Below are 27,177 nucleotides of genomic sequence, written 5' to 3'. Positions count from 1 at the left end.
CGGATGTGTGCTGCCACACCTGGCTAATGTTATTATTTTTATTTTTTAAGAGATGGAGTCTTGATATGTTGCCCAAGCTGGTCTTGAACTCCTGGGCTCAAGAAATTCTTTTGCCTCCATCTCCCAAAGTGCTGGGATTACAGGTGTGAGCCACTATGCCCAGTCCCTGAACGTGACTTCTGTTGCTGTCTTCAACATGTTTGGTTACAGAGCCTTTACGGAACTGGTAACTTTTAAATTAAAGAGAGGAAAACAGGAATCCTTACCTGTATTTTTTTTTTTTTTTTGAGAGAGACACAGTCTCACTCTGTCGCCCAGGGTGGAGTGCAGTGGTGTGATCTCAGCTCACTGCAACTTTGGCCTCCTGGGCTCAAGCCATTTTCCCACCTCAGCCTCCCAAGTAGCTGGAACTACAGGTGCCCACTACCATGCCTGGCTAATTTTTGTATTTTTTGTAGATGTAGGGTTTCGCCATGCTGCCCAGGCTGGTCTTGAACTCCTGGGTTCAGGCAATCTGCCCGCCTGGGCTCCCCAAAGTGCTGGGATTACAGGCGTGAGCCACCACACTCAGCCCTTTATTTCTTTTTGGTGGTTCAAATGCCACTGGTTTCTGAGAGAGTGTGAGTGTGCAGAAAATAATGAGCTTTTTTAAATTAAGAAATTTAACAAGTGATAAAAATAACACCCATAAGCAATCTGACCTTTGCCTTCAGTCTTTATAAGACATCCTCAAATGATTTTAAAGAGCCCTTTGGAGGTTGGTAACAATTCTATGCATTTGTGTCATTTACAAAATCAATTTAGGGATTAAAGTAAAAATACCTAAGCTGAGTATTTCATAAATCCAGTATGTAACTTTTCTTTAATATGTAAGAACAGGTTAAGCCAGGAACTTCTCCTATTTTATCCCATTTAAAACAGATCATTTTTCATAAGGAAAAGTAATCTCTACCTAAAAAATCCTTTGCAATCTCTGAGAAAAGTTGCAATACAGAATAATTTTGATTGACAAAATTCCTTTCTTCCTCTTGCAGTCCTGTCAGTCTGAAAAACCCCAACTATGTCCCATGAGAATGTCACACACACATGGCATAAGGTGCAGGCCATTGTTTGTAGAAAGTGGGGACCGAGCTCAGCTGTCAGCTTGCACCTCTGTGATATTGACTCTGGCTATAATGTGTAACTTGCATTGATTTAAAAAAAGCCAAACTGCTTATCACAGAATTCTGGATTAACTTCGATTTTGTGACTGTGAGTTCCATAAGGCTTAGTTGGTTTATGGGGTTTAATTTTTAATACTGCTAACATCATCGAGCCAGCTAAACACCAACAATATCAATAAATACTAATAGTTTGTATTCACTTCCTCCTTCTGTTGGAGCACTTTGACTTTATATACATTCCAGTCTTAGTCCCAAGGCCCCATTCGGGTTTCAAATTCCATACCAGAGCACATCACCTGGATGTGGCTCTCATATGCTTGAGGATATTCCTGGAGTTGAAAGGAAAATACAAAATGAGCATAAGAACAGATCATAGATGCATTCGTATGAAAGTTGATACTCATGAAAAACAGCAGTTTGCTGAGACCCTGGAAGTCAGCTGGAGCAGTCAGGCAGAAAGGACTCGTGACCGTGGCTACAGATGGGTCTTGTTCTCACAAAGGACTTTCCACCACTCTTTTCCTGGCTTGCAGGTAGAAGATGCGGTTTTCTTCAGGATAAGTAACTTTACTGAGGGGCATCTTGTAGATGCTGGAATTTTTTGTGGTCATCATGAGGAACAATAGCGTGGCCAAACAAAAGGGCCAGGTACAAGCTGGCAATCCAAGCTGGGGAAGAAGAGAAAGTCACACGCTCCTTTCAGATCCCATCTGACAGCTGAGCTACACAAAGCATCCCCCTCTACTTGCACTCAGCCCAAGGGGATGAACCACTGGGGGCATTGCTCTGGATTCTGTGCGTGTTTGTGGAGACTGAGTGTATAATCTCAGGGCATTGAGCTGTTGGAATGTTGACATCTATTCTTTAGGGCAGCCACTTATGTCTCTATCTTGTATGTATGTCTTTCTCTCCCTCTCATATATTCAGACTTCCTGCACCAGATGTGCCAAGAGGACATTTGACAAACAGAAAAGACACTTGCAAACTGCAAATGGCCCCTGACCACTCTTCACATCCACAAGGCCTTCTCTGATTAGTCCAACCCACAGTGACCTCTCTGACCTTGACTTATGCCTGGTCTAGATCTTAGACTTGACTTGCTTTATTTCTTTCCATTCTGTCTCCCAAATAGACTCTAAGTTCCTTGAGGGTAGATCCTCTTTGTGCTGTCCATGGAAACTCACACAATTCTGAGCGTACACCATTGGTTAGCTCTGGCCTGATGCATAGACCTCCCTGGGGTGTGATGGAGTGTAGGGGTACCCTAACCTGACTGCACATCAGAATCATCTAGGGGAGTTAAAAAAAAAAAACATGGATATTCAAGCATCGTACAAGATCTACTCTATCAGAAATACCAAAGGACACAGGGCCTAAGGCTCCATATTTTCCCATATTCCTAGCTGACTCTGGTATGCAGCTTGCCCATTTGGGTCCATGGACTGATGCCTGTGAACCTTCTTTGTTGACATGTGGAGGGTCCTGTGTGCTCTGATGTACTCTCCATCATGCATGCCTGTAGTGGGACTTTGGCTTTCTACCAGAGAGATACTGTGTCTCCTTAAGGACCCTCCCAGATAAAATCTCCATGCTGTTGCCAAGAGGGCTAGATACTGCCTTGACTCCTTAGCAGCCATGACGACATCAGCATGGACTGAGCTATCAGAAACTGGCCCTGCATCACCTGCAATGGAATATCTGGCTTTCTGTTTAAGTAAAAGGTATCCTAAAGTCAACTTCTTATCACTCAGAGTTAGACTCTGAACTTGATAATATGTTATATAACCTAAGTTTCATTTTTTTTAAACCAAGCAATCTGATATTTGTAACATACTGGGTGATTGTGGTTTGGACTAAAGTTTGCTGTGATGCTGAAAGAAAGGCCAGGGAGTTCCAGCAGAAGGTAGGGCAGTGCTTCTCACGGTCGTGGATCCTGCCACTGGATGCCAGCCCAGTGGACTTCAGGAGCATTTCCCATATAGTCATAAGCTGGTCAATTACGCGAATGAAAAGTGAGACTAAAGCATACTCACCCTAGCCATAACGTTTGCCATGCCAACTCCAAGATAGGCCGTGAACAGGGCTACAGAAAAAAAAAAAGAGAGAGAGAGAGAGAGAGAGAGAGAGAAGAACAATGCTTGGTAGATGCACTTTTAATCACAGGAAAGGCTGCCTTCCGATATAAATCACCTAGAATGCACAGTGCGCTGATTACAAGCATGAGTCTAAAGTCAGCAGTCCTGGATTCAAATCCTGGCTCCACCACTTAGGAGCTCCATGGGCTCTGTTTTAAGCCTCCATTTCCTCACCTGTACAATGGAAATAAGAGGAATATCTCTTTCATGGTGTTGGTGTGAGGATGAAAGGAAATAATGCATGTGTTTAGCACACAGTAAGTGTTCAATAAAGGTAGTTGTTTTATGGTTACTATTTTGTTGTTATTGCTAATACTTAAGGGAAAGGCCTTCTATGACAAATAAATTTCTCTGATGTTTTATCCAAGCATAGCTGAATTAAAATGAAATCTATGAATGTTTCTTGAGATAGCATCTAGGATTCTCATATTAATGAATAGGATTCAAAGCTACAAAAAATCATAGTGCTTGCTTTGGCAGCATGTGTACTAAAAACCAAAACAAAACCATGTTTACAAAATAAGAAGGAAAGAAAGAAGGAAGTAACTCAGAGAACAGCAGGAACTGAACACAAACTTGGGATTCTTCCCCTTGATAACATCTTCTCCAATACCATTAAAATCAATGAATAAATGTCTTAAGTTTTTATTTACTTTGAGTGGCCAAAAAAATTGTAGAGTCAGTAATTTGAGTATATGGGTGACTTTCAATGTAAAACAACTAATGCAAAGATCTCAACCAGATAATTATCTATTCCTCAGTTTTGGTTGAAGAGAAGGCTCACGGAGGCTCAGGGAAGCCCTCAGGTTTCATGGGGATAGCCTGAAGAATGACCTTCCTATAATGGCCACCTAGCCACTTGAGCCACCAGAGCTCACCGTTAGACACACTTACCATCTTGTCTCCATGTCTGGTGAGAAATCACATCAGCTATCTTGGTGTGTGGGGATGTGGCAGGACATGGTCGCCAGTGGTAGGGGAGCTCTGTGATCCTCATTTACTTTACCATAGACTTCTGTCCTTTTACCAATATTTTGTCTTTTTTTTCCTGGTGTTTCTTATTCAATAGCATATCAAATTCTTTCATGTATGAATTGTCTCACACTAGTGGGAAGGGCTGGTCTTTGGAAACAGTACTGGTTTCAAATCCCAGCTCTGCCATTTTATTTGTTGTATAACAAATCACTGAATGTCTTGGAAGCTAGTTTCATCATCTGTAAAAAGGCATCTTGAAGATCTGCCTTACTGGGAGGCGATGAATCTCAAATGAGAGCTTGTATTTCCATAAATACAGCTGTAAATGCATCTCTTTCACCATGGGATTGCTCTGAGCAGAGAGGTGCTCACGGCTTGGCTTAGAAGGGTTTCTCTCCTCGGTTACACCAATTTCATTCATTGTTAAAGTTTAATCAATTAATTCAACAACTATTCACTGGCCCTCTGCTAAGCACTGGGGTCCTCTGTCCCTGGTCTCTTGAGTGCCCCCTCTGCTACAACACCACCCCTGAGCACATGAGGCCTTATTGCCTTCTCTCTTTTTAAAATATCCGTTACACTTCTAAGGCTCACTTTTGGCACGTTTACGTCTCATACTGTTATGTTGCTTTGAAGTGATCTCTAATTCAAAGTTGCTTTTCTCTCCATAGTAAAAGTGATAGATTATTTAATGGTAGGTATGTCAATTAAGACTCGCCAAGTAGGACTGGGAAAGCCTTACAGTAGAGGGGCAATTCTGCACAACATCATCAGTTTGCAGGCAATGACCCTGACAGCGTTCTTGGTAGCTGAGGGAAGAAAAGGCCCTTGAGTACTGAAGGGGAAACTGGATTTTAGCTCCTCCTGGGTAGTGTCCCTTCCAATGGGTGAGTCCCACTGTGATAACCCAACCATTTGGAAGACATACACAATGTGTTTACGGTCTCCACTGATAAAACAACATTGAGATATTCTCTGGCCATGCAGTTGCTCTGGCTTAGAGGCCAGAAAGACAGCAGTGCCAGGTTCTGTCAGAGTTTCCTGAGTCCACTTCCTTGTAAAAGCCATTGGGGACAAATAAAAACACAGCTCTGTAATAAATGTCTGTCACTTATTTATCTTGGCTGACAGGGTTGGTCTTTTGTTTGGCAGTATCAGGGTGATGTGGACAAGCTGAAACTTGGTGTGGCATTTTACATGTGAGATTCGCTTTCCAAGGGGGGCTGGAGATCTGTCTCAAAAATCCATGCACAGAGATTTAAAAGTCTGATTGTACCCTTGGGAGCCCAGTGGACACTCTCATACACTGCTGGCAGCAGTGGAAACTCGTATGGCTCTTTTGGAGATGAAGTTGGCATCCATTGAAATAAAAATTGGCATTCCGTTTAACCCATCGATTTAGCTTCTTGAAAAGAAGGTGAATCTTCTTACAGAAATACAAAGTACACAAGGACATTTGTGCCAAAAATATTCATTGCAGAACTGTTTGTAATGGTTTCAAACTAGAAGCAATCTGAACTTCCCCCAGCAAGAGGGCACTTATCGTATAAAGTGTCTACACAGTCACCATCTCCATGGCCTTGAGCAGTGGAGGTTCTATACCCTGCAGCATGGGCCCCCCTTTTTCATTAGATGCACCAGGAAAAATGCAGCTCCAGCCTGGGCTTCTATCTCTGTCCAGAGACTTACCCAAACAGCTGATATCCTGAGGGAAACATGAGCTCCCAGGACAAGGAAAGGGGATATCCCAGGAGAGCAATACCATAAAAGAAGGATGACAAACTGAACAACCTACAGTCGATATATATATATATATATATATTTTTTTTTTTGAGACAGAGTCTCGCTCTGTCACCCAGGCTGGAGTGCAGTGGCGCGATCTTGGCTTACTGCAACCTCCACCTCCCGGTTTCAAGCGATTCTCCTGCCTCAGTCTCCTGAGTAGTTGGGACTACAGGTGTGTGCCACCATACCCAGCTAATTTTTGTATTTTTAGTAGAGATGGGGTTTCACCATGTTAGCCAGGATGGTCTCAATCTCTTGACCTTGTGATCTGCCCCCCTTGGCCTCCCAAAGTACTGGGATTACAGGTGTGAACCACCGCGCCCAGCCAATAAAATTTAATTAATAAACCGGAAATGAAGAACTCAATGAATGATGTGATCAGCACAATGGACAGAGCCAAAGAATGATCAGGCCAATCAACTGAACTGAAGGGCCTCGTGAAAAGATAAAGAAATGGAAAATATTAAGAAAAAGTCAAGAGTTATGAAAAAATAGCATAAAGTATTACACTCAAATACTAGAAATCACAGAAGGAGAGGGGAAAAATGGAAAAGATTTGACAAAGTAAAAAATGATGATGTTCTCAGAATTAAAGGAAGAGATGAGGGCTCAGATTGAGAGGATTTGAGTACCTAGTAGCATAAAAAAAAAAAAGCTACATCTAGACAGATAATAGTGAAATAAAACCACATATATATCTCATATGCAAAGAGAAAATTCAGAGAGTCCAGAGAGAAAAAATAAAATCAACTTTAACAAGAATTAGTTTCTTTTCAGACATCTTAGTAGCAATTTTGGGTATAAGAAGACAATGGAGTAGTCTTTGAAGACAATTTTCAAAATATTGAGAAAAAAATGTTAAATGTTGAGTTTGTAGCCAGCTAAACTAAAATTTAAATGAAGGTAAAATGAAGATGTCCTCCAGCATACAAGGTCTCTTTGCAAACCCTCTTTAAAGAAAACAAAACTCTCTTTGCAAACCATTTCTGAAGAAGTAATCCAGCAGTAATCCCAGCACTTTGGGAGGCTGAGGTAGGCAGATCACTTGAGGTCAGGAATTCGAAACCAGCCTGGCCAATATTGCAAAAACCTGTCACTACAAAAAATACAAAAAATCAGCTGGGCATGGTGGCACATGTCTGTAATCCCAACTACTTGGGAGTCTGAGGCATAGGAATCGCTTGAACCCAGGAGGTGGAGGCTGCAGTGAGCTGAGATTGTGCCACTGCACTCCAGTCTAGGAACAGAGTGAGACTTTTTTCTTAAAAAAAAAAAAAGTACAGAAGGTTAATATGAACTAAGTCAGAGTGAATAAGCAGTTAATAAAGTTTTCAGTTGCCTAAATAAGCAAGTACCCAAAACAAAAACTTATACTTACAACGAATCCAAAATAAAAATTCTATATAGTATCAATGGTTTTACTAGTTGTTAGGGGTGGGCCTTCTCAGAGGAAGTAAAGGCAGGTTCGTGTATCAGTCATATTTGGGGAGAAGATACAGGTGTTAATAAACTAAGAAATTGACAGGAGAAAATAAACAAGCCTGATTCTTAATAAGGTATGCAAAGCCACCAGAAAAACTTTTTTCCAGACTTTTAAATAGCGCTTACCGAGTGCTAGACGCTATTTGTTCTATGAGTTTCGGACACACATTAACTAATTTAATCATCAAAACAATTGTATGAATTAAATATGGTAACTTCCATTTTCTAAGATGGGGAAACTGAGGCATAGAAAAGCAAATTACTTATAATTTGCTTACATTCATAAGCAAATAAATATGCTAGTAAGTAGCAGAGCTGCTGGAATTGAATCCAGGCTGTCTGGCACCAGAGTCTGAGCTCCATAACTAGCTCAGTAGACTGCCTCAACCATTATGCTACACCAGTGAAAAAAAAAGAGTATCTATCCAAAGGAAAGTGAGTGTGGTAGGAAGAATAATGGTCTCCAAAGATGTCCACATCTTAAACCTCAGAACCTGAGAATATGTGACCTCACATGGCAAAAGGGAATTAGTAGCAGCTGTGATTAAGTTAAAGACCTTGAGATGGAGAGAGTTTCCTAGACTACTGAATGGACCCAGTGTAATCACAAGGGTCCTTACAAGAAGCGGGCAAAAAAGCCCTCTCTAGGGAGTAAAATGGAGTATTTCCACTTTCTGTTTCATACATTTCTATACAGATTGCATTTTTGTTTTGTTTTGTACAATAAACCTGTGCTGCTTCTATAATTGAGAAAATATCAAAGATATTCCCACTTTGGGGAAACACATGTCGAGAACTTTGGCTTCATCCTTCTCCATGGTCTGTCAAAACCTCATCACCAGCCGGGCGCGGTGGCTCATGCCTGTAATCCCAGCACTTTGGGAGGCCAAGGCAGGCAGATCATGAGGTCAGGAGTTCAAGACCAGCCTGGCCAACATGGTGAAACCCCACCTCTACTAAAAATACAAAAAAATTTAACTAGGCATGGTGGTGCGTGCCTGTAATCCCAGCTACTCGGGAGGCTGAGGCAGGAGAATTGCTTGAACCAGGACCCGGGAGGCAGAGGTTGCAGTGAGCTGAGATCATGCCATTGCATGCCAGCCTGGGCTACAGAGCAAGAATCCATCTCAAACAACAACAACAACAGAAAACCAAAAAAACTCAGCACCCGCCAGGTGCGGTGGCTCATGCCTGTAATTCCAGCACTTTGGGAGGCCGAAGTGGACAAATCACGAGGTCAGAAGATCGAGATCATCCTGGCCAACATGGTGAAACCCCATCTCTACCAAAAATACAAAAATTAGCTGGGCATAGTGGTGCGTGCCTGTAAGCCCAGCTACTTGGGAGGCTGAGACAGGAGAATCGCTTAAACTAGGGTGTTGGAGGTTGCAGTGGGCCAAGATTGTGCCACTGCGTTCCAGCCTGGTGACAGAGCGAGACTCTGTCTAAAAAAAAAAAAAAAAAAACACGAAAAACAAAACAAGACAAACAACAACAACAACAAAAAAACCTGGAAAAACAAAAATCTCATTGCCATCTCCTGAGCTCTCAAAATGCCTTCTCCTTGATCTTGAAGGACGTGCTCAGGCTGTCCCCATGCTGGCCTGCACCACCCTTTCCACCAAACAGAATTCCTCCTCTTATTTTCTAGCATTTATGGAAAAACCCCCTTCTCCAGGAGGCACTTTGTGATAATTCTGAATGGATATGGCCCCCTGGAGAATCCTGTACTGTGGACTTCTCCTTCTTCTCCCACACAGACTGCATGGTCCTCTTGGGCTCCCTCTCTTGCCTGGCTTCTGCCCTCTACTGTAACACTCTGTGTGCAGGAACTGCATGGATCCTAAAGCTTCTAAACTCCTTGCTCTTCCTGGTACTGTCTTAATTGTATCATGTGTGTTTAATATATATTTATGGCTACTGCCTCCAGAAAAGTAAAGGTATGCATCCCAAATAAAGGTTTGAAACCCCTAACCAATCTCAGAGTAAAGCTGAAAGGTTGTAGGATAAACAGTCTAACCCAGCTGAACTCAGGTGGAAACTCCTAACCAATCTCAGAATAAAGCTGAAAGGCTGTAAGATAAACATTCTAACACAGCTGAACTCAGGTGCCTACAGCACCTGTCTTTAACCTCTCCTTTATCCTAAGCTCGTGAACAAATTCGGAGAAGGAGCACAACATTTCAACAGAACTGTTAGGTTAAATAGCTGAGTAATAGTAAATAACTTGACAAAAATGACATCTACATGGCTACACCCAGCAACCTGAGTTATGTATATACTCTTGCTATAGCATCAAATCAAAACGGAATGGGTCTTTAGAAACCCTTGGTACCACCCCATTTTCTGCCAGTGCAGAAATCTATTCTAAACCCTGCCTTATACGTGGCCCACCGTTTTCATAACTGTTTAAATATCCTGGCTTGATTAATCTGGTGATAAACTGACTCTAGACATATATTTCCACTAGATTAGAAATAATTTCTCCACATTACACTATCCCTCCTCCTCTTTGTTCCCAAGTGAATCTCATTCTCTCCACTCTAGAACATTATCTTAAATGCTTACACTTTGATTGAATTAGGGATGCCAGAGGCTATGGGTGAATGAGCTGCCACTCACAATCCACCTGGGACATCTAGTAGCTTTTCAGATTCAAATCACATGCAATCTGTTTTAACCTAAGAGGTTGCCATGAGGGCCTGAATGCTACAAAAAGGAAGCAGAGGAGTGCAGTGCGATAGCTCTGGAGGTGGATGGTAAGTGTGGGTTCTGGGTGTGGATTTACCCATCACTGTCCAGATTCCCTGCAGCACGTTCCTTAGTCTCTCTGGCCTCGGGACCCCAACAGTAAAGTAAGAAGGATGGAGTGGAGGTCTCAGGATGCCTTCTTCCTCTGACAGGCTGAGTCTGGCTAGAACACTGGGAGTCAGAAAGGATTAATACAGCAGTTCTTGAAATGTGGTCTCGAGAGCAACAGCATTAGCACCTCCTGAGAACTTGTTAGAAGTGGAAATTCTGCCGGAGTGGTGGCTCACTCCTGTAATCCCAGCACTTTGGAAGGTGGAGGTGGGAGGATTGCTTGAGCCCAGGAATTTGAGATCAGCCTGGGCAACATAGGGAGACTCTGTTTCTGTAAAAAACAAAAAATTAACCAGGCATGGTGGCATGCCTGCGGTCCTAGCTACTTTACTTGGGAGGCTGAGGCTGCAGTGAGCTGTGTTCACACCACTGCACTCCAGCCTGGGCAACATAATGAGACCTGTTTTTGTTTTTGAGATGAAATTTTGCTCTTTTGCCCAGGCTGAAGTGCAGTGGCGCTATCTTGGCTCAGAATGAGACTGTTTTTCAGAGAAATTAAAAAATTCTTTCCCCCACCTCTAACACTAAATCAGACTGAGGAGGGGGGGGGGCCCAGCGACTTGTGTTTTAACAAGTCTTTCAGGTGATTCTGATGCATTCTCAAGTCTTAGAACGGCTGGGTTACTGTGATGCTCAAAGGGGTAAATGTAATCAACCCTGATTCACCAGGGGACATTGCTTTGTATTTAGCTGGAGTTATTTCCCTTTAGTTTCTTGGGTCAAACAACTAGTTTGAAGAATGCAGGACAAGTCAGTTGAAAGCAAAAGTAGTGTCAGCTGTGGTCCCTGTCATCCCCAGTGGGAGGCATGGTAGATCCTCACAGCCAGAAGCAGCGAGTGGCACGACGCTGGGAGCTTATCAGTGGCCAAGGCCAAGTGTCAGCGCAAGCAGGAGAGCCCATGAGCACGGGGGAGCTTTGAGAAGGCATGTGTGGCATGTGTCAGGGAAGGGCTGGTGTATCTCTGGGGATAAAGCTGAGGAATAACTGCGATTTTTTTTGTATCCTCCCAAACATCCGTATTTTAGGATGTTAATATGTCTCAATAGGCTCCTGCCTTCACAGTCATCAGAGAGGTAGGCAGAGGTGACTTTAATGCTCTCAGGGGATGTCACTTGTCCTGTTCACACATTTAGCAAGTGGGCTCAAGCCAGAACCCTGGCCCTGATTTTTCACACAGTCCGTTTTTACTGCTTGTCCTTGATTGAGATCCTGTAGTCATGAGCAGCCCTCCCCCAGGGGTGTGGGAGACTCACCGCAGCCAAGAGCCAGGAGGTGGGTTTGCCAGGTGAGCGCCACGAACATTCCTCCCATTGCAATGCAGGCCAGAGAGCTGTTGAAACCCCAGAGTCCAAAGTAGATGTCCTCAAATGGGGCTGAAAGACTGAGTCCTGTTAGACAAGACAGGAGGGGGTCAGAGCTCGGGATTAAAGGCAGGATGTTTGGAAGGAGACTGAGGGTGGGATTGAAGGTTAGCAGCAAGCATCCCAGGAACTCCCATTGGTCCCTAGGAAGCCAGGATCTCAAGAAAGATCTGGAGCACAGAAGATGCCTGAGGCAATGCACGGGATGGAGGAGGTGCTCAGTGTTTGGTAAGGGCTCTTGTGCTCACCTGCTGCTGTGCCCAGCAATGATCCGATTGCAGCATGCAGGCACATGAGTGGGGAGGAGAGTAGGATGGCTCCCAGGAAAATGCCCCCTGTCCATGGATTATCACAGCCATATATCTGACCAACTCCCACTGGTATAGATTTCAATAACTGCAAAAGAAATTTTTTTAAAAAAATGCCACTGAAACAACTGAACAGAAACCCACAGGACACCCACAAACTCCTACAATATAATTTTACACTGGATATACCTTATCTCTTTCAAGAACAGTGCTACTACCTTTTAAAATTCCCTCTCCTTGATTAAAGAAAAATCCCGGTCATGACACCAGCCCTTCCCTGGTGCATGCCACACATGCCTTCTCAAAGTTCCCCCTGTGCTCACGGGCTCTCCTGCTTGCACTGACACTTGGCCTGGGTCACTGATAAGGTCTCAGTGTGGTGGCACTCATTGCTCCTGGCTGTGAGGATCTGCCATGCTCCCACTGGGGATGGCAGGAACCACAGCTGATACTTCTTTTGCTTTCAAATGTCCACCAGTGCTGAGGGTGATCTAATCTATCCATGCATCCCTTTGTTCAATAGATTATTATCACCATACAATTTGGATGCTTACGCTAAAGCCAGAGACCCAAAGTCAGGTTGTCTTATCCACAATTTAGAAGCAATTGTTAGCAAGTTTGTGAATTTTCTTTTCTGTCATTAAGTGGAACATGTATTCATTTAAACCAAGGTATCTTTAGCTTATTCTAGTTATGAACAACTGTCAATCAGGTCTCAAAACACAAAAATACATGGAAATGTCACAATTCTACTTTCTGGCTGAGGCCTGAATTTAGTTATTCTGTTCACAGAATTGCAGTTCTCAGGAGTGAACAAGGTTTGACTGAACCTAACAAATGATCATTCTTTACAGCTGAACTTCTGGTTGGGCACCAGACCATAGTGTGAGTTTGACTCTACCCTAACATGGACTCAATTCTTCTAGCCCATGCTGGGTCATCATGTCTAAACTTTTTGCTATTTCTAGACCAGGGAACTTGGCAAAGACAGCATCCCCTTTTTATTTTTTTTTCTGGATTTGACTGCAGAACTCTCTGTCCGGTAGCCATAGGGTTGGGGTTGGTGCTGATGATGGACTGGTCATTCAGAGTGAGGAGAAGGACAAGGCTTCTCCTGCCCCAGATCAGCACTGTGCAGGAGAACTTTCTGAGATGATGGAATAGTCTGTATCTGTGATGTTTAACACGGTGGGTCCTAGCCACATGTGGCTATCAGTCACTTGAGATGTGGCTAGAGAGGCTGAGGAACTCGATTTTTAACAATACTACATCTAAATTCATATAGCCACGTGGGGCTAGTGGCTTCTGTGTTCGTGCAGTTCTAGATAGATTAATGCTATTTTATACTGTTATTTTTCGTGGGTAGTTCTAATGAATATTTGATTTTTCCTTCTGAATCATTTCCAGGTGCTTCGTTTAATTTTCTGGCAAGAAGCCAAAGAGAAGGTGACTTGAGCTCCTCACGTGTTTTGATCCCTCAACAAAGAAGACAGAAAAGGGCGTTTCATAACCTGACAGTGGGAGAGAACATTAAAAAGGTAATGTGCTTTGGTTTTTTTGTTTGTTTCTTTGGTTTTCTTCTAATTTCAGGTGTTCTCTTGTTCTTGATAGTCCAGAAACCTTAAACATATTTATTACACATCAACAGGAAGAGCTGGAATTTGATTTGGGTTAGCCAGGTTTTAAAAAATACGAGATCTCTTTATGGTCATCTTTAAAGAGATACATAGGATTCATCCGTTAATACAGAGGTTCTCAAACTCTGGCCTGCATCACAATTTGGGGAGTTTGTTAAAACAGGTTCCAGTCCCCACCCTTAGAGATTATGATTTAGAGGGTCTGAGATGAAGCCTGTTTGGGTATTGAAAACTCCCCAGGTGATTCTGATGCCTACCAAAGCTTGGGAACCCTAAATTATTATAGATGTTCTATGAGCTATGCCATAAGGAAAAGCAGAATAGAGAGGTTCTGTCATAAACTCTAAGAGTAAACATCCAGTTTTTTGATTGGAGGGAGCAGACTGTGGAAGATTTAAAACCAGGCTGGAGGCCACATGCCTTAAAGGCTGGCTTCCATCACCCACCCCCAAGCTTACGATGGAGTGACTCCCAGTGGAACTGTACTCTGGGGTTAGCACTGTAGATGTTTAGGGGAAAAGGCAGAAAAATTAGCTTGGCTAAATAGTAATTTAAAAAAATCCCTTAGACCCTAATGTTCTGGAGTAGAACAAATGCTTTAAATGGCAAGATGAAGGCAGAAAGGCCACCATAGTCCTAAGCATCTAGGGAACTCTGACACCTGTGGACAATTGGCCAGAGGCCATTGCATATCTTGCAGAGCCAGGGGGAATGTGAGAAGCCAGTGTCTTACCTCCAGGGCACTGAGGTCAGACCAGGAGATATTTGGAGCTGTAGTTACAGGTGTGACCAATTTGCCTGGAAAGAACGGATTGTAATGTCCTGTGGCTGAAAGGTACATTGACAATGCCATGTTGAAAGGGAGGGTGAAGACAGGGAGGTCCCATTTGCTGAGAATGGAATTCAATGCGCTTGAGAAAATTGGGCTAAAAAAAGAACAGAGCAGAAGAATGTGTATGTGACAAACCAGGCTGACACATGGAATCTCGCTATACTCTGGGGGGGCTCTATTTCACCTGCCAATAGGCCCCTTACATGTTGTGTTGGCAAATTTCCCACAGAAAGAAAACTTGGGATAAATTCTATTATAGAGGCAGTAAATACTACATAAAGTAAAAAAGTCAACTCTCAGCTTATTTGGCCTTTGAAAAATTCTACTCTGGGGTTGCTCAGAGTGAGCTATATATTGAGATTTAAAAAATATTTTTGAAGTACTTATGACATACAAAACAAAATATTGTCTACATAGTTGAAGTCCCCTTCATCCCTCTGCTTGCTCTTATGTCACTCCCTCCCCACTAGAGGCGACCGTGATCCTGATTTGGCATATATCATTTCTTTAATATACCTATTTTTGGAAAAAAACAATCATTCAAGGATGCAGGTAGTGTGAGCTGGAGGAAAAGGATCCGACAGTCGGAGGGGCAGAGTGTGTGTCCTTGAGCTGTTGATAAATTGCATGACCTAGGCAAGGCACATCTCCTCAGTCTCTGAGCCTATAAACTGGGGAACTGGGCTGCGTGGTCTCCAGGTCTGTCGTAGGTTCTCACTTGTTGACCCAATCAAAGAGCCATCACTTAAAGACCAGAACTCCTATTTTCCTGGATTGTGGAAGGGAGCGTGGTGAGCACTTGCAGGGGAGGCCTCCTTCCCATGAACCTGTTCTTCAGAGCAGGTCCCAAATTACCTCTTGAAGAGGTTGGCTCTACAGGTAGGTCGTCGTCCACACACCCGTGGGTGCAGCAAGGGTGGGCGGCCCTTCTGCAGACACTGCCCACAGCAGGCTGTGCTTCTTATTTATGTGCATATTAGTATTTTATATTTAACTGCAATATAGAAAGACGGAAATCTGTTTCCAGGAAGAGGATTTAAGACATTGTCAACATAAAAACTAGTTTGAAGGGAATTCAGTAAACAAAAATTTTCTAAGGGAGACCTGGGGGGCAGGTGGGTAAGAATTCATGTGGGCACAGTGGTTCTCCCAGCATCATCTGGGAATGCGTTAGAAATGCAAATTATCAGGCTCCACCTCAGGCAGACTGCATCAGAAACCCTGGGACCGGGGAGCAGGTGCCTGTGTTGTAACGAGCCCTGCAGGTGATTCTCATAGTGCTCAAGTTTGAGAGGCAATGATGGAGGAAGTGGGTCTCAACTTTGGCTATACTTTAGAGCCACCTGGGAAGCTTTAGCACTCCCAATGCCCCAGGTGCTACTGCAGACCAATGACAGTAGAGTCTTGGGAGGGAGGCGTCAGGTGTATGGGGGCCACGTGCATCAAGGTGTGTCTACCAAAAAGACACCTGCATTTTTCTGTTCATTGCAGCACTGTTTTCCGCTTCCCACAGAAGTGTCAATGTGCAGCCAGGGTTGAGAACTTCTGGTTGAGAGATATTGGTGGATATGTAGCCAGATCATAAAAAAGGCCAAATAACTGGTTGTAAGAAAATATACATCTTTTAAAATGGTGGTTTCTGTTTCCAATAGACAGAATCTACTGGAATCTAATTTTAAATTTACAGTTTTAACTGTTTATCGTCCTCCTGCTCCTCTTCCTTCTCTTCCTCCTCCTGCTATTCCTCCTCCCCTTCTCTTCCCTCCCTCCCCTCTCTCCCCCTCGCCTCCCTGCAGAAGGAGAGGACTTGGGTGAGGAGCTGCTGCCACCCGGGCTGGGCCAGGACCTGAGATCTCATTGCTCCTGCTGCCGCTGCTGCCTGGGGGACCTTTCTGAGACCCAGGTCGGGGACAGTGCCGGAGGGGCCTCCTCTGCTTCTGTGCACACCAGAAGCAGACCAGCCATGGTCAGCACCACCACCCGCCCGCGCCCTGAACCATGTTGGTCCTGCTGCTGCTGCTCCTCCTCCTCCTCCTCCTCCTCCTCCTCTTTACTTAGCCCAAGCAAGGAGGTTCTAGGAACTGGAGTGCAGTGATGTAATCATAGCTCACTGCAGCACCTAACTCCTGGGTTCAAGTGATCCTTCCCCCTCAGCCTTCTGAATAGTTTGGATGACAAGCAAGAACCACTGCACCTGGCTAACCATTTTTAAGTGTGTAGCTCAGTGACAGTAAGGACAATCACATTGTTGTGCAACCATCACCACTATCCATTCAGAGAATATTGTTCATCTTGCAAAACTGAAACTCTCTGCCCATATAACAACTCCCATTCCCTCCTCCTGCCATGTTTTTTTAAAAAGGCATTTTGAAAACCAATGGTAACTTACCAAGTCATGGACATAGCACATACAGGGAGTAACAGCCACCAGAAATAGTCTCCCCTGTCCGAAAAGACAGCCATGAGTATTCCCACCAGGGTGGCATTGTAGCCATAGAGCCCAGATGCTATTAATGACCTGCGGGGGAAGAGACACAGCATGGACATTTCCTGGGTGGGCTTCGGTTGCACTTGCACATACATAACACTAGTAACTTCCAGATTATATTCATATTAAGACATGAGATTATATTTGGAAATGTATCTCAAAAAGTCTATGTAAGCATCGTACAAAAACTATTAAAGACATGAAGTGAAATATACATAGATAAAAATATAAATGTGCATTTAGATCAGTGGTCCCCAACCTTATTGGCCCCAGGGACAGGTTTCATGGAAGACCATTTTCCATGGATGGGGAATAGGGGATGATTTCGGGATGAAACTGTTCCACCTCAGATCATCAGGCATTAGATTCTTATAAGGAGTGAGCAACCTAGATCCCTCGCATGCGCAGTTCATAATGGGGTTCACACTCCTATGAGAATCTAACGCTGCTGCTGATCTGACAGGAGGCGGAGCTCAGGTGGTAATGCTCCTCGGCCACCGCTCACCTGCTGTGCAGCCCAGTTCCCACAGACAGGCCACAGACTGCTACCTGTCTCCAGTGCAGGGGTTGGGGACCCGTGATAGAGAACGACTCCCTCTACAGGTGTCATGGTTAAAGACAGGTCTACAGCGGCTGAGAGGAAAGGGGAGTTTAGCAAGGCAATCTCCTCTATTTTAGCCTTTCCTTTGGAAAGTTATTCTTTTAAATCAAGAGCCTCTAACTTGAATAGCACTTTTAGCATATGAAACTGTTGCCTAAGTTTTATTTCTTGGTGAGAGAGATTCCCCAAATGTAAATTCACTTTCTAGTGTCTTTGATCTTAACATTAATCTTCCAGCTTAGTATACATTTTTGTCTTCTGATACTTCTATTTTGTTGTCTCCAAACATACATTTCAAAGTTATTGCAAAGAAGAATGATTGCTTTTCTCTTACTTGGAGAAGTACCCCATTTAATTATGTGCTTGTTGAGCACCCAATTCTTTCTGAGGTTACTTTTTGCTTAGTATTCAATCTCATTTCTTTCCCATCTTCTCCTTCTTTAGATTGAAGGGGTACATGTGCAGGTTTGTTACATAGATATATTGCATGATGCTGACTGAGGTTTGGGCTTCTATTGAATCCGTCACCCAAATAGTGAACAAAGTACCCGATAGGTAGCTTTTCAACCCTTGTTTCCCGTCCTTTCCTCTGTTGGAGTCCCAGTTGTCTACTATTTCTGTGTCCATGTTTACCCAGTGTTTAGCTCCTAATTATAAGTGAAGACGTGCAGTATTTGTTACTACGTTAATTCACTTAGGATATTGGCCTTCAGATGCATCCACGTTGCTGCAAAGGACATGATTTCAATCGTTTTTATGGCTATGTAGTAGTTCATGGTGTATATGTACCACATATTCTTCATATAATCCACTGTTGATGGGTACCTACATTGATTGACCCGACACACCAGGACTCCCACAACTCAGAGCTGGCAGTGTCTGGCACCATGAAAGGCACAGGATCTACTTCCCAAGGGCCTGTCACTCAAGGGTGATGTCTATAGGGGGACAGGGGAGTAAAGATGGTGAAGTGGGTGGGTGAGGCCTAATGCTGGGCTCAAACAGGAGGTGCTACAGCCAATGAGCCACACTGCAGGGGCTGGTAAGGGATAGCATGACAGCTGCTTCTTGACTTGTTTCTAACTGGGCCAGGAGGCACCATTGCAACAGGCAAGAGGATGTCACATACATTAATCGGATGAACATTAGAGGTGGGATTCCCTATTCAAAAGTTCTTTGTCTCCCTTAAATAATCCTTGAGGGCAAATGGGAGGTGATGCAATTTGCAATGGTGCAACCCAGAAACTGGGACTACATGTGACAATGGAGAGCTATGCAGGCTTGTCCTCTCAACAGCTGACTTGGAGATGTTAATGCTTGAGTTTGATCAGTGGAAAATTAATGGCCACATCTACAATGCCATTGTAGATGGCATGTGGAATGCCATAGTTAAAGCCACAGGAAGACATATATTTACTTAAAACAGAGGATTGCCATTTTAATGCAGTCTTTCCAGACCAAGGAAAGTAAAACATTTGAAACTAACACATATAAAATATGACTTGTCTTCTAAATGATATCTGATAAAAAAATGAGTTGATCATATTGCATTGGAGCAAAATAATAAAGGAATATTCAATATGGCACAATTCTAGACTCTTTCCCCAAACTGAGAAGACTTTCTTGGCAAGCATTGGAATAGAGTTTAACCTAGGCTATAAAATCCTCTTCTATGGGGAGCAAATCAGACTCTGAAATTGATGGAAAAGTGGAGCATTTGCTAACTCTCTCCCCATGGACCTCTTTAGGCAATTTGCAGTGCGTGTTACAAGAGCTTAGTTGTGTAATGACCACCCTTGGGAGTATGCATTGATCCCAGACACCTAGAATACTGGTTCCCTCCCCGAAGGAACTGGCCAGTGGGGAGCTGTCTGCTACCCTGGTGAGAGTCAGGTCATCACTTCTTCAATGACAGATCAATTAATAAAGTGCATGCTATTTCTAATCTAATGAATATATCAGAACACCCACTAAGGCTTCTTAAGTCAGAATCCACTTAATTGGAATTTATGGTAAGTCTTTCCTCCAGGAGCTGAGCTGACCTTTGCACTGTCTATGAAGAATGAGTTTGCTAAACTCATCATGGCAGCAAGATATAAAGGTGTTATTAAGCCACTAAAACTTTTCCTGAATTCATATGCACTTTTTCCCAAATAGAATGCTGATGACAAATAATTTTATCAATCATTAAAGAAGATCCCTTCAGATCTTCTTTAAAAAGATCCCTACTGTCTCCATAAGAAAAAAAAAAGGTGGAGAGGTTTGCAGGTTAAAAGATAAAAAGTAAAAAAAATATGGTGAGTAAAGAGATCTATAAAAAGTTGGAGAATATGACTCAAGATATAAGTAGAAGTACCAGGAAACCATTTCCCCCGAAGCTACTTCTCCTGCCTCTCCAAAAGATGAAAGGATAAATACCTTTAAGCCAGTTGGCAAGTTCTTTCATATCGCCGGTGACGTAGCCAAGAGCTTTGGAGAAGCACCTTCTCCCTTGACATGGTGAAACCTGGTTTTCACCCCTGTCCACTCTAACCATAGTGGGGCTGTCCTCCATGGCTGTCTTTTCCTATCCAGGGAATTACTTACAGCTTAGTCCTGGTTAGGATGTAATGCCACAAGAATCTGGACCAGCCACTTATTCAGATATCAAGAGCAAGAGACTGTAACTGATTCCCTGACATCTGACTAAAAACAAATATAAAGAGTTCTGTGGACTAAAGGTTGTTTCTTCTGGGAAGGATGTGATTTTATCACTGTTGCCCATAGTAACTTGTCAGCCCCTGTGTCTTAGAAGGGAGCTGAGAAGGCTTGAAAGGGTACACCTACCTGTCCTGGCTGAGCAAGAGGGCCATCAGAGTGGAGACCACTGTTCCCAGCCAGCCAGTGAGAGCCCACCAGGGGTTCTGAAAAAGAAGTCCCACCAGAATCAGGATTCCACTGATGGGGTTGTTGACGAACACCACTTGGGATATGCCCCGAAGAATCCAGTCAATGAACTGGAGCATCACAGGTTTGTCTGGAAGGGATGAGGTAAAGCAGAGCTAACGAAGCAGCCAAGTGATACTCCTCAACCACAGGCCCACCCTGAGCAAAATCAGCAAAACCTCCTGGAAGTGAAACATTTTTGATATTTCTTTAATATTTCTCTCTGAACCCATTGTCAATTTAGTGGCACCCAGATCCCTGAAATCATCTGTCTACTGTATGTTCGACCCACACTGCCCCTCCTAGAATCTAAGCTCCTGAAAGCATCTAATGCACTTATTTATCATGCTTATAGGCACAAACTCTGAAGCCAAAGGAATGAATTACCAATAGTAAAATTTAAGTTTTAAGTACTGAAACTACAAGATGAAGCCAGGTGTCTTCTAATATGAGCTGGGCCCTGGCTACTCTCTCCATAAGAAAAAAAAAAAGGTGGAGAGGTTTGCAGGTTAAAAGATAAAAAGTAAAAAAAAATATGGTAAGTAAAGAGATCTATAAAAAGTTGGAGAATATGACTAAAGATAGAAGTAGAAGTACCAGGAAACCATTTCCCCCGAAGCTACTTCTCCTGCCTCTCCAAAAGATGAAAGGATAAATACCTTTAAGCCAGTTGGCAAGTTCTTTCATATCGCCGGTGACGTAGCCAAGAGCTTTGGGGAAGCACCTTCTCCCTTGACATGGTGAAACCTGGTTTTCACCCCTGTCCACTCTAACCATAGTGGGGCTGTCCTCCATGGCCGTCTCTTCCTCTGGCTCCTTGAAGGAAGGAGAGAGCTTATAAGTATCCCTAAGGCAGAACCCTCTGGATTAGCCAGCCTTGGGCCTGGTTACAGTAGAAGATCTGGACCACTGTGTTCCATAGAACTAAGAGAGCACCGTTTTCCTCCTGAAACACCACCACAGAGCTTATTATCCAAACCCAAATCCCACTGTACCTTTGCCATCAGTGTCTCTAATGCTACCATGGAAAGGTTCTGATCTTTAATTTCATAAGGTTCAGTGTCTGGTCCAATAAACATTTACTGAGCACATATTTCCTGCACTTAAGGAGCTCAGTCTAGTTGAGAAGACTGAAAAACAGTTAATGTCAACAGAATGAGTCAAATCATGTAGAAAGAGCTAAAATTAAGTGCGTTAGCTCCATGCTGTCATTTAAGGAGTAAGAAATCAGGTTATAGAATGGCCTGCTCACGAATGCCGGCTGATCAGCTACTTGCCAAGACAGGTAGCCTTTTTAAATTTTTATTTTATGAAAAAGTTTTGTTTTTAAAATATTGAAAGGGAAGAATGTTTAAAAATTGTGTGAGTTGACATGGCCTCACCACCCTCTGCAAGTCCAAGATTGCTTGAATTTGTCCTTATGTCATGTGACTGTCTTGGATACTCTTTACTTTTGGAATTTGTTATTTAAATGTGTAAAACCAGGCAAGAAGGATATTTCACCAAGATAGAGAAACTGGGAAAGATGGAATTGGACAAAGCTGTTGAAAACCAAAGAGTTGTAATCTAAGGATTGTATGATAGAAAAATGTACAGGGCATAATTATAGGAAACATGTCTCTGGAACATATGAACACTATAACCATGACTGTGTTCACTATGGGACCATTCACATGTCATGATAAGTATCTGCAAGAAAGCACCAATATCACCAGAATTTGGTACCTTGAAGACAAAAATGATTTCATTGTGCTGATGGTAGATACAAAAGAATACCAGTGGCATAATCCCAGAGGCAGGCTGAGGGAGGAAGCCAATGGCAAAACCACCTTGAGTGTGCAAGAACAGTCAACAGCACAGCCAGATCAATTGGGAAGCAGGGAAATGCCAAAATCATCAGACCCTGGAAGGCATAATTGTGGAATGTTGAAGCCACAGCACATAAGACATGACCAAAGAAACACTGCAGTGACCCATTTTCAAAGCCATACCAACTTATGGGAGGCATCAGGCTTCAGCTCAGGCAAGGACAAGCAGCCCAAAGACGTAACTGCCTTGAGTTTCTGGAACCGAATCTATAAAACCCTAAGGTGGTGGCATCAAATGAAAACAAGCAGCATTTTCCATCAACTCCCAAAGCAGGAACATGGGCTATTTCAGAATAAACAAATTTATGTTCTCAAAATTCTCAGCATATATTTGTTCTAGAGGGCTTGAAATATCCCATCACCTCAGATTTTGGAGATACAGATTTGAAACCTGATAATATAACTGGCTAGACGTGATGGAGAACCTGAATGGCCTGAGTCTCCTGTTGAGCCACCCAAAGTTAAGTAAAGATTAAACTAGTTTTCTCCAAATCGACAGCCCAACATATAGGAGACTTATTGCCATTTGTGAATCTAATTTCAACATAATTGGGATGGATTGTAGGGCTAGGATGTTCTGCAGAGAGGGGTCTTCTCATGACCTGAGCAGACAGTTGCTGCCATTTTGGAGTCCCCAGGAACCATTTATTCTGAACTGCTTAACCTTTCTGGAGCCCCTAGGAGCCCTGACTACTTGCTCCAGAAGTCAGGAATGAGCATCACTTAGGAGAAATCCATAACTTACAGTTGTAGTTTGCCCTAGAATTTTGCCATGCTAGAATATTTGCATTTCTTAGGGAGCTTTAAGAGTCCACACATCCTAACTGGAAAGACAAGGCAAGGCTATGGAGCCAGGACCTTCTGCTGATATTCAAACATCTTAGCCCCAGTGAAGTAGGCCATTAATTTCAACTAAGAAGAAGGGACAATAAATAAAAGGCACTGTAATAAAATAGACGCAGGGTAAATGTAAAACTCCAGGTGACTTCTCCCCCAGCTTTTCCTTGGCTGTCAAAACTCGGCTCAATAGTCCAGTCTCTAAATCAAGGTGAGCACTGTCAGACTTTTTGGACCAAGATCCCTGTGCCTTTGACTCAGCTCACAGCCAAACCCAATTCCCAGGATCTGCCCAGAAAAGATACAGCAGAGTTTGGAGCAGGCTCCCAGGTCCCCCGAGCCAGAGGCTGCACGAAGGAAGCATACCTGTTCCTGCGACCCATCTGCCAGGGCCAAGTTTAGCCGGGTGATGCCTCTGCGCGCTGCTTCGCCAGCTTTAGTTCCAAAAGGGTCCTTCCAAACAGGACCATGACGGGCGTCACCAGCGCCGCCAATCAAAGACCGTCCATTCATCCTTATTTTTTCTCAATACATGACAAAGGGCAAAAATATGTGAATCAGCATGACGTGTGCCCTAGCTCTAACGACCACGCAAAAGGCAAGCTGAGCGGGGCTGGAGCGTGCCCAGTGGGTTCCTGGTGAGGGAAGTTGTGACCCCACACGGGAGACCTCTAACAGAGAAGGAGGACTTTGCTTTCACCAAAGTGCTCTCAGTGGGCGGAGACACAACCAGCTGACTATGGAAATTAAATGTTCATTTACTTTGCTTAAAAAAAAAAAAAAAGGGAAGTCATCCTACACAGGGCCCAATGACCAGATTTTGTTCTGCTGCGTGTCTCTGCTGTTGGGTCTGAAGCTGCCTCTTCCAGAGGGGGAAGAGGGGGTTCACGTTCTGACATGTTTGGGGGCAGATTGTGAGGGCTGCATCTTGAGGACCAACACCAAAGCAACAGGTTGTCCCACAGCAGGTTCCCCTGGCCTTGTTTATGAAATGTGAGAAGGATACATGATGTGGGCTCTGTTTTCTGTAGTAAGATAATAGCCACGCTTTGTATGCATTCACAAGCCTGCTTTAAGAGACTCTTAAATGGTGTTTTTTTTTTGTTCTTTTTCTGTGCTACCACATCCAATTTATTTTATTTTATTTTTCCTTTTTGCAGAGACAAAGTCTCATTGTATTGTCCAGGCTGGTTTTGAATTCATGGCCTGAAGCAATCCACCCACCTCAGCCTCCCAAAGCACTGGGATTATAGGCATAGGTCATCATGCCAGGCCAAGAACTCTTAAATTTTGAACATCACTTTGTTAATAATAAACAGTTTTTAGTTGAATTCCACAAGTGTGGCAGCTTTTTATAAATATTCTTTTTCCTTTTTAAAACTTCCATTGCATCCAAGAATATCACTCTTTTTCCAGAAGTTTCGAAACAGTTGTGTGTGTGGTATTTCTCTTTTTCTCCCCCTGTTGTTTATTCTATTTTTACTTTCTTCTACTGACTTGGCCTGAAACCTGAAAACCTACCCTTTACCAGAGTGACTCGGAAAAATCCAGTTTTGGGAAATTCTTCTGACATGTCTCACGTAAAAATTGTGTATGTACATGCATGTGTGTGTATTTACCTTTGGTGAACTAGCTGGCTAGTTCTGCACCACACTGATGTGCCTGCATGTTGCATTATGAATATTTTTATTTGGTAAAGAACAAATGGTTAAGAAACCCAGTGGTAGGGATCTCATGTTATATAAAGCTAAAAACAAAGAAATAAGAAAGAATGAAGAATGAAAAAAGAGACAAGCAGGGGTTGTCACATTCTCTCAGTGTAGACGCCTTCCCCTTCTGCCACTGCCTGGCGCCTGCCTTTCCCCTACCACCAATATCACACACCTTGGAGAACCCCTTCCTTGAGCTCCACATCAATATTTTCCTAGAACCAAGAGATAGGGAAATTTGAGAGCTAGGTAGGATTTCAGAGACCACATAGTTCAAGCCTTCATTTTATACAAGAGAAAACTGAGGTTCAGAGTGGGCACCATCCAAATTCACTCAGCACGTGGTAGGCAGAGTGGGTCTTACGGAATAGGTCAGCTCTGGTTCTCAATTTTTCAGTCGAGCCAGGCACATTAATGCCACCCAAGATTCTGTTCCAGTCGACAAACAAGTGAAGCAGCAGTTTCTGTGTGCTGGAGTATGCAGTGGGGGCTAGGACTCAGCGACGCGGTGGGCACAGACCATCTTCACGGTCACTTTGAACTAATCTTGAGGTGGGGGTTGAACAACCACAAAGAGCTCTGCTATCCCCAGTTTCACTCTATGCTCTTGTGAGAAGCAGTTACTCTCTGACAAATGTCTCCCTGTGCCTCCAAGCTGACACAGCTACAGCAAGGCTTGTGTGTGCTGAAGTTAACATCCCAAGACTATCCTGGAAGCTGCACCTGAAGAGCTTTCCAGCAGAAGTCAAAAAGCACTTTTCATATCCCAGGTCACTAGTAAAATGAAGCAGTGCTTAGCATTTTTAATACAAGGCAATATCAAGATTTCAATTCAACTAATATCCTCTATTTTATTACACAAAATGAAATACATTCTATTGCCAGCATGTACTAGAAATTTGTGCAGTTGGAGAGACCTGAAGTCTTCAATTTTCCATGCTTCAGCTATTACTTTTAAAAATATGAAGTGTTGGATATGGATATAGAAGAAAGCATTTAAACACTCATGCTCTAGCATAATAAAGAGACTTTCAGCATTGACACTTATTTGGTACTTACTATAATCTTTATTTTATGTAGTTTTTGATTTTAAGTAGCAGGAGATGCCCAGTTTTCTTTAAAGCTGTAATTGGAAACATAGAAAATGCTGTCAGATATTCCTGTATCCTGATTAAAACTCTTCCCTCCTCAGAAAACACTACTCCCAGAAGTCTTGATTGCAGACACCAGAGAGTGCAGCTGCAAGGAAGCCTCCAAATTCGTGGCTTCATTTGTGACTGACTCGTTCTCCCGATGGCAAAGAACATTCCCTTCAGCATGACAGCACATGCAGAGGAGCACATAAATCCATCACTGGAAAGGGCCATTCCCAGTGGCCCACTTTTTTCTTTTGAGTCACGTAGACACTTGTCTCAAACTTATTTCAAGAACACAGCCTGAATTATGATTTCAAGAACACAGCCTGAAACTCCTAATGGTGTTGATTAACTCAGACTCATTGAGCACATTGGGTGGACACCTCGCTGCAAACCTGCTTGCACATCAACTCAGGTGCTGCATGCACCTCGCTTCAGAAATCACGAATAAAGGCATGCCTTTGAGCTTCCAGGAAGAAGCCGTGGCTTTGGTAAATTGCTTTCTAGTCTACCAGAACTCTGATTTTGCTGCTTCTCATCAATTCTGGTGATATAAAACATTTTCTTCTAAAGAAAAAGAGAAAAAGAGCAAGACTTAGAACTGTGAAGACAAGCCCCAAATGACGAATAGTTGGAAATGAATAGAAATGAGGATGGGTACTTACACCACTCTAGCTGGCTTCCCGGTAGCAGAAGGCAGTGGCTGATAAAGATTTGCCTGGCTCCACGACAAGGGAGAGTGCTTCTCAGGAGATGGTGCTGAAGGGAGGCACCTGACAGTTATATACCCAGAGCCCCACTCTGCTCTGTGTGTTTGTAGGCTCGGCTTTCTCCTCCCACTTCAGGCATCAATGCCAAAGCAACACTAAGGAACTGGTCCCCTGGCTTCAGTAACTGATGTCCCTCTCTCTGTTCTTGACATGGTGCCAACTGCTTTGCCACTGTTTCCACAGCATTCCAAGGTCTTTGACCAGCAATAATCCTACAAAAATATATCTTTTTCTTCTCCTGTTTCCTCTGGCCCCTACTCATATTTTTGGAAATATTTACAACTGGAAAGGATCAACACAG

At 43.3% G+C, this 27,177-nt stretch overlaps 1 protein-coding gene across 2 annotated transcripts; it reads right to left on the bottom strand.

The window, feature by feature from the left end:
* Positions 1 to 271: 271 nt before the first annotated feature.
* Positions 272 to 27,177, bottom strand: SLC14A1 (solute carrier family 14 (urea transporter), member 1 (Kidd blood group)). 2 transcript variants are annotated; one of them, XM_011949332.1, is made up of 11 exons: positions 26,772 to 27,177; positions 26,030 to 26,093; positions 23,628 to 23,785; positions 21,216 to 21,372; positions 20,458 to 20,647; positions 16,932 to 17,060; positions 14,444 to 14,636; positions 12,014 to 12,161; positions 11,658 to 11,792; positions 3,197 to 3,246; positions 272 to 1,831 (listed from the first exon to the last, which is right to left on the bottom strand). In XM_011949332.1, the coding sequence occupies exons 3-11, from the start codon at positions 23,772 to 23,774 to the stop codon at positions 1,658 to 1,660; spliced, it is 1,323 nt and encodes a 440-aa protein (XP_011804722.1). In that variant the 5' UTR covers positions 23,775 to 23,785; positions 26,030 to 26,093; positions 26,772 to 27,177; the 3' UTR covers positions 272 to 1,657. The 2 variants fall into 2 exon arrangements, with proteins under 2 accessions (XP_011804722.1, XP_011804723.1); XM_011949333.1 differs by lacking the exon at positions 23,628 to 23,785.

The sequence above is a fragment of the Colobus angolensis genome, unplaced genomic scaffold (assembly GCF_000951035.1).
Source record: "Colobus angolensis palliatus isolate OR3802 unplaced genomic scaffold, Cang.pa_1.0 Scaffold299, whole genome shotgun sequence".
In the NCBI taxonomy this organism is placed as follows: Eukaryota; Metazoa; Chordata; class Mammalia; order Primates; family Cercopithecidae; genus Colobus; species Colobus angolensis.
Note: the sequence above shows the minus strand (reverse complement) of the source record. Positions and strands in the feature narration are given on the sequence as shown.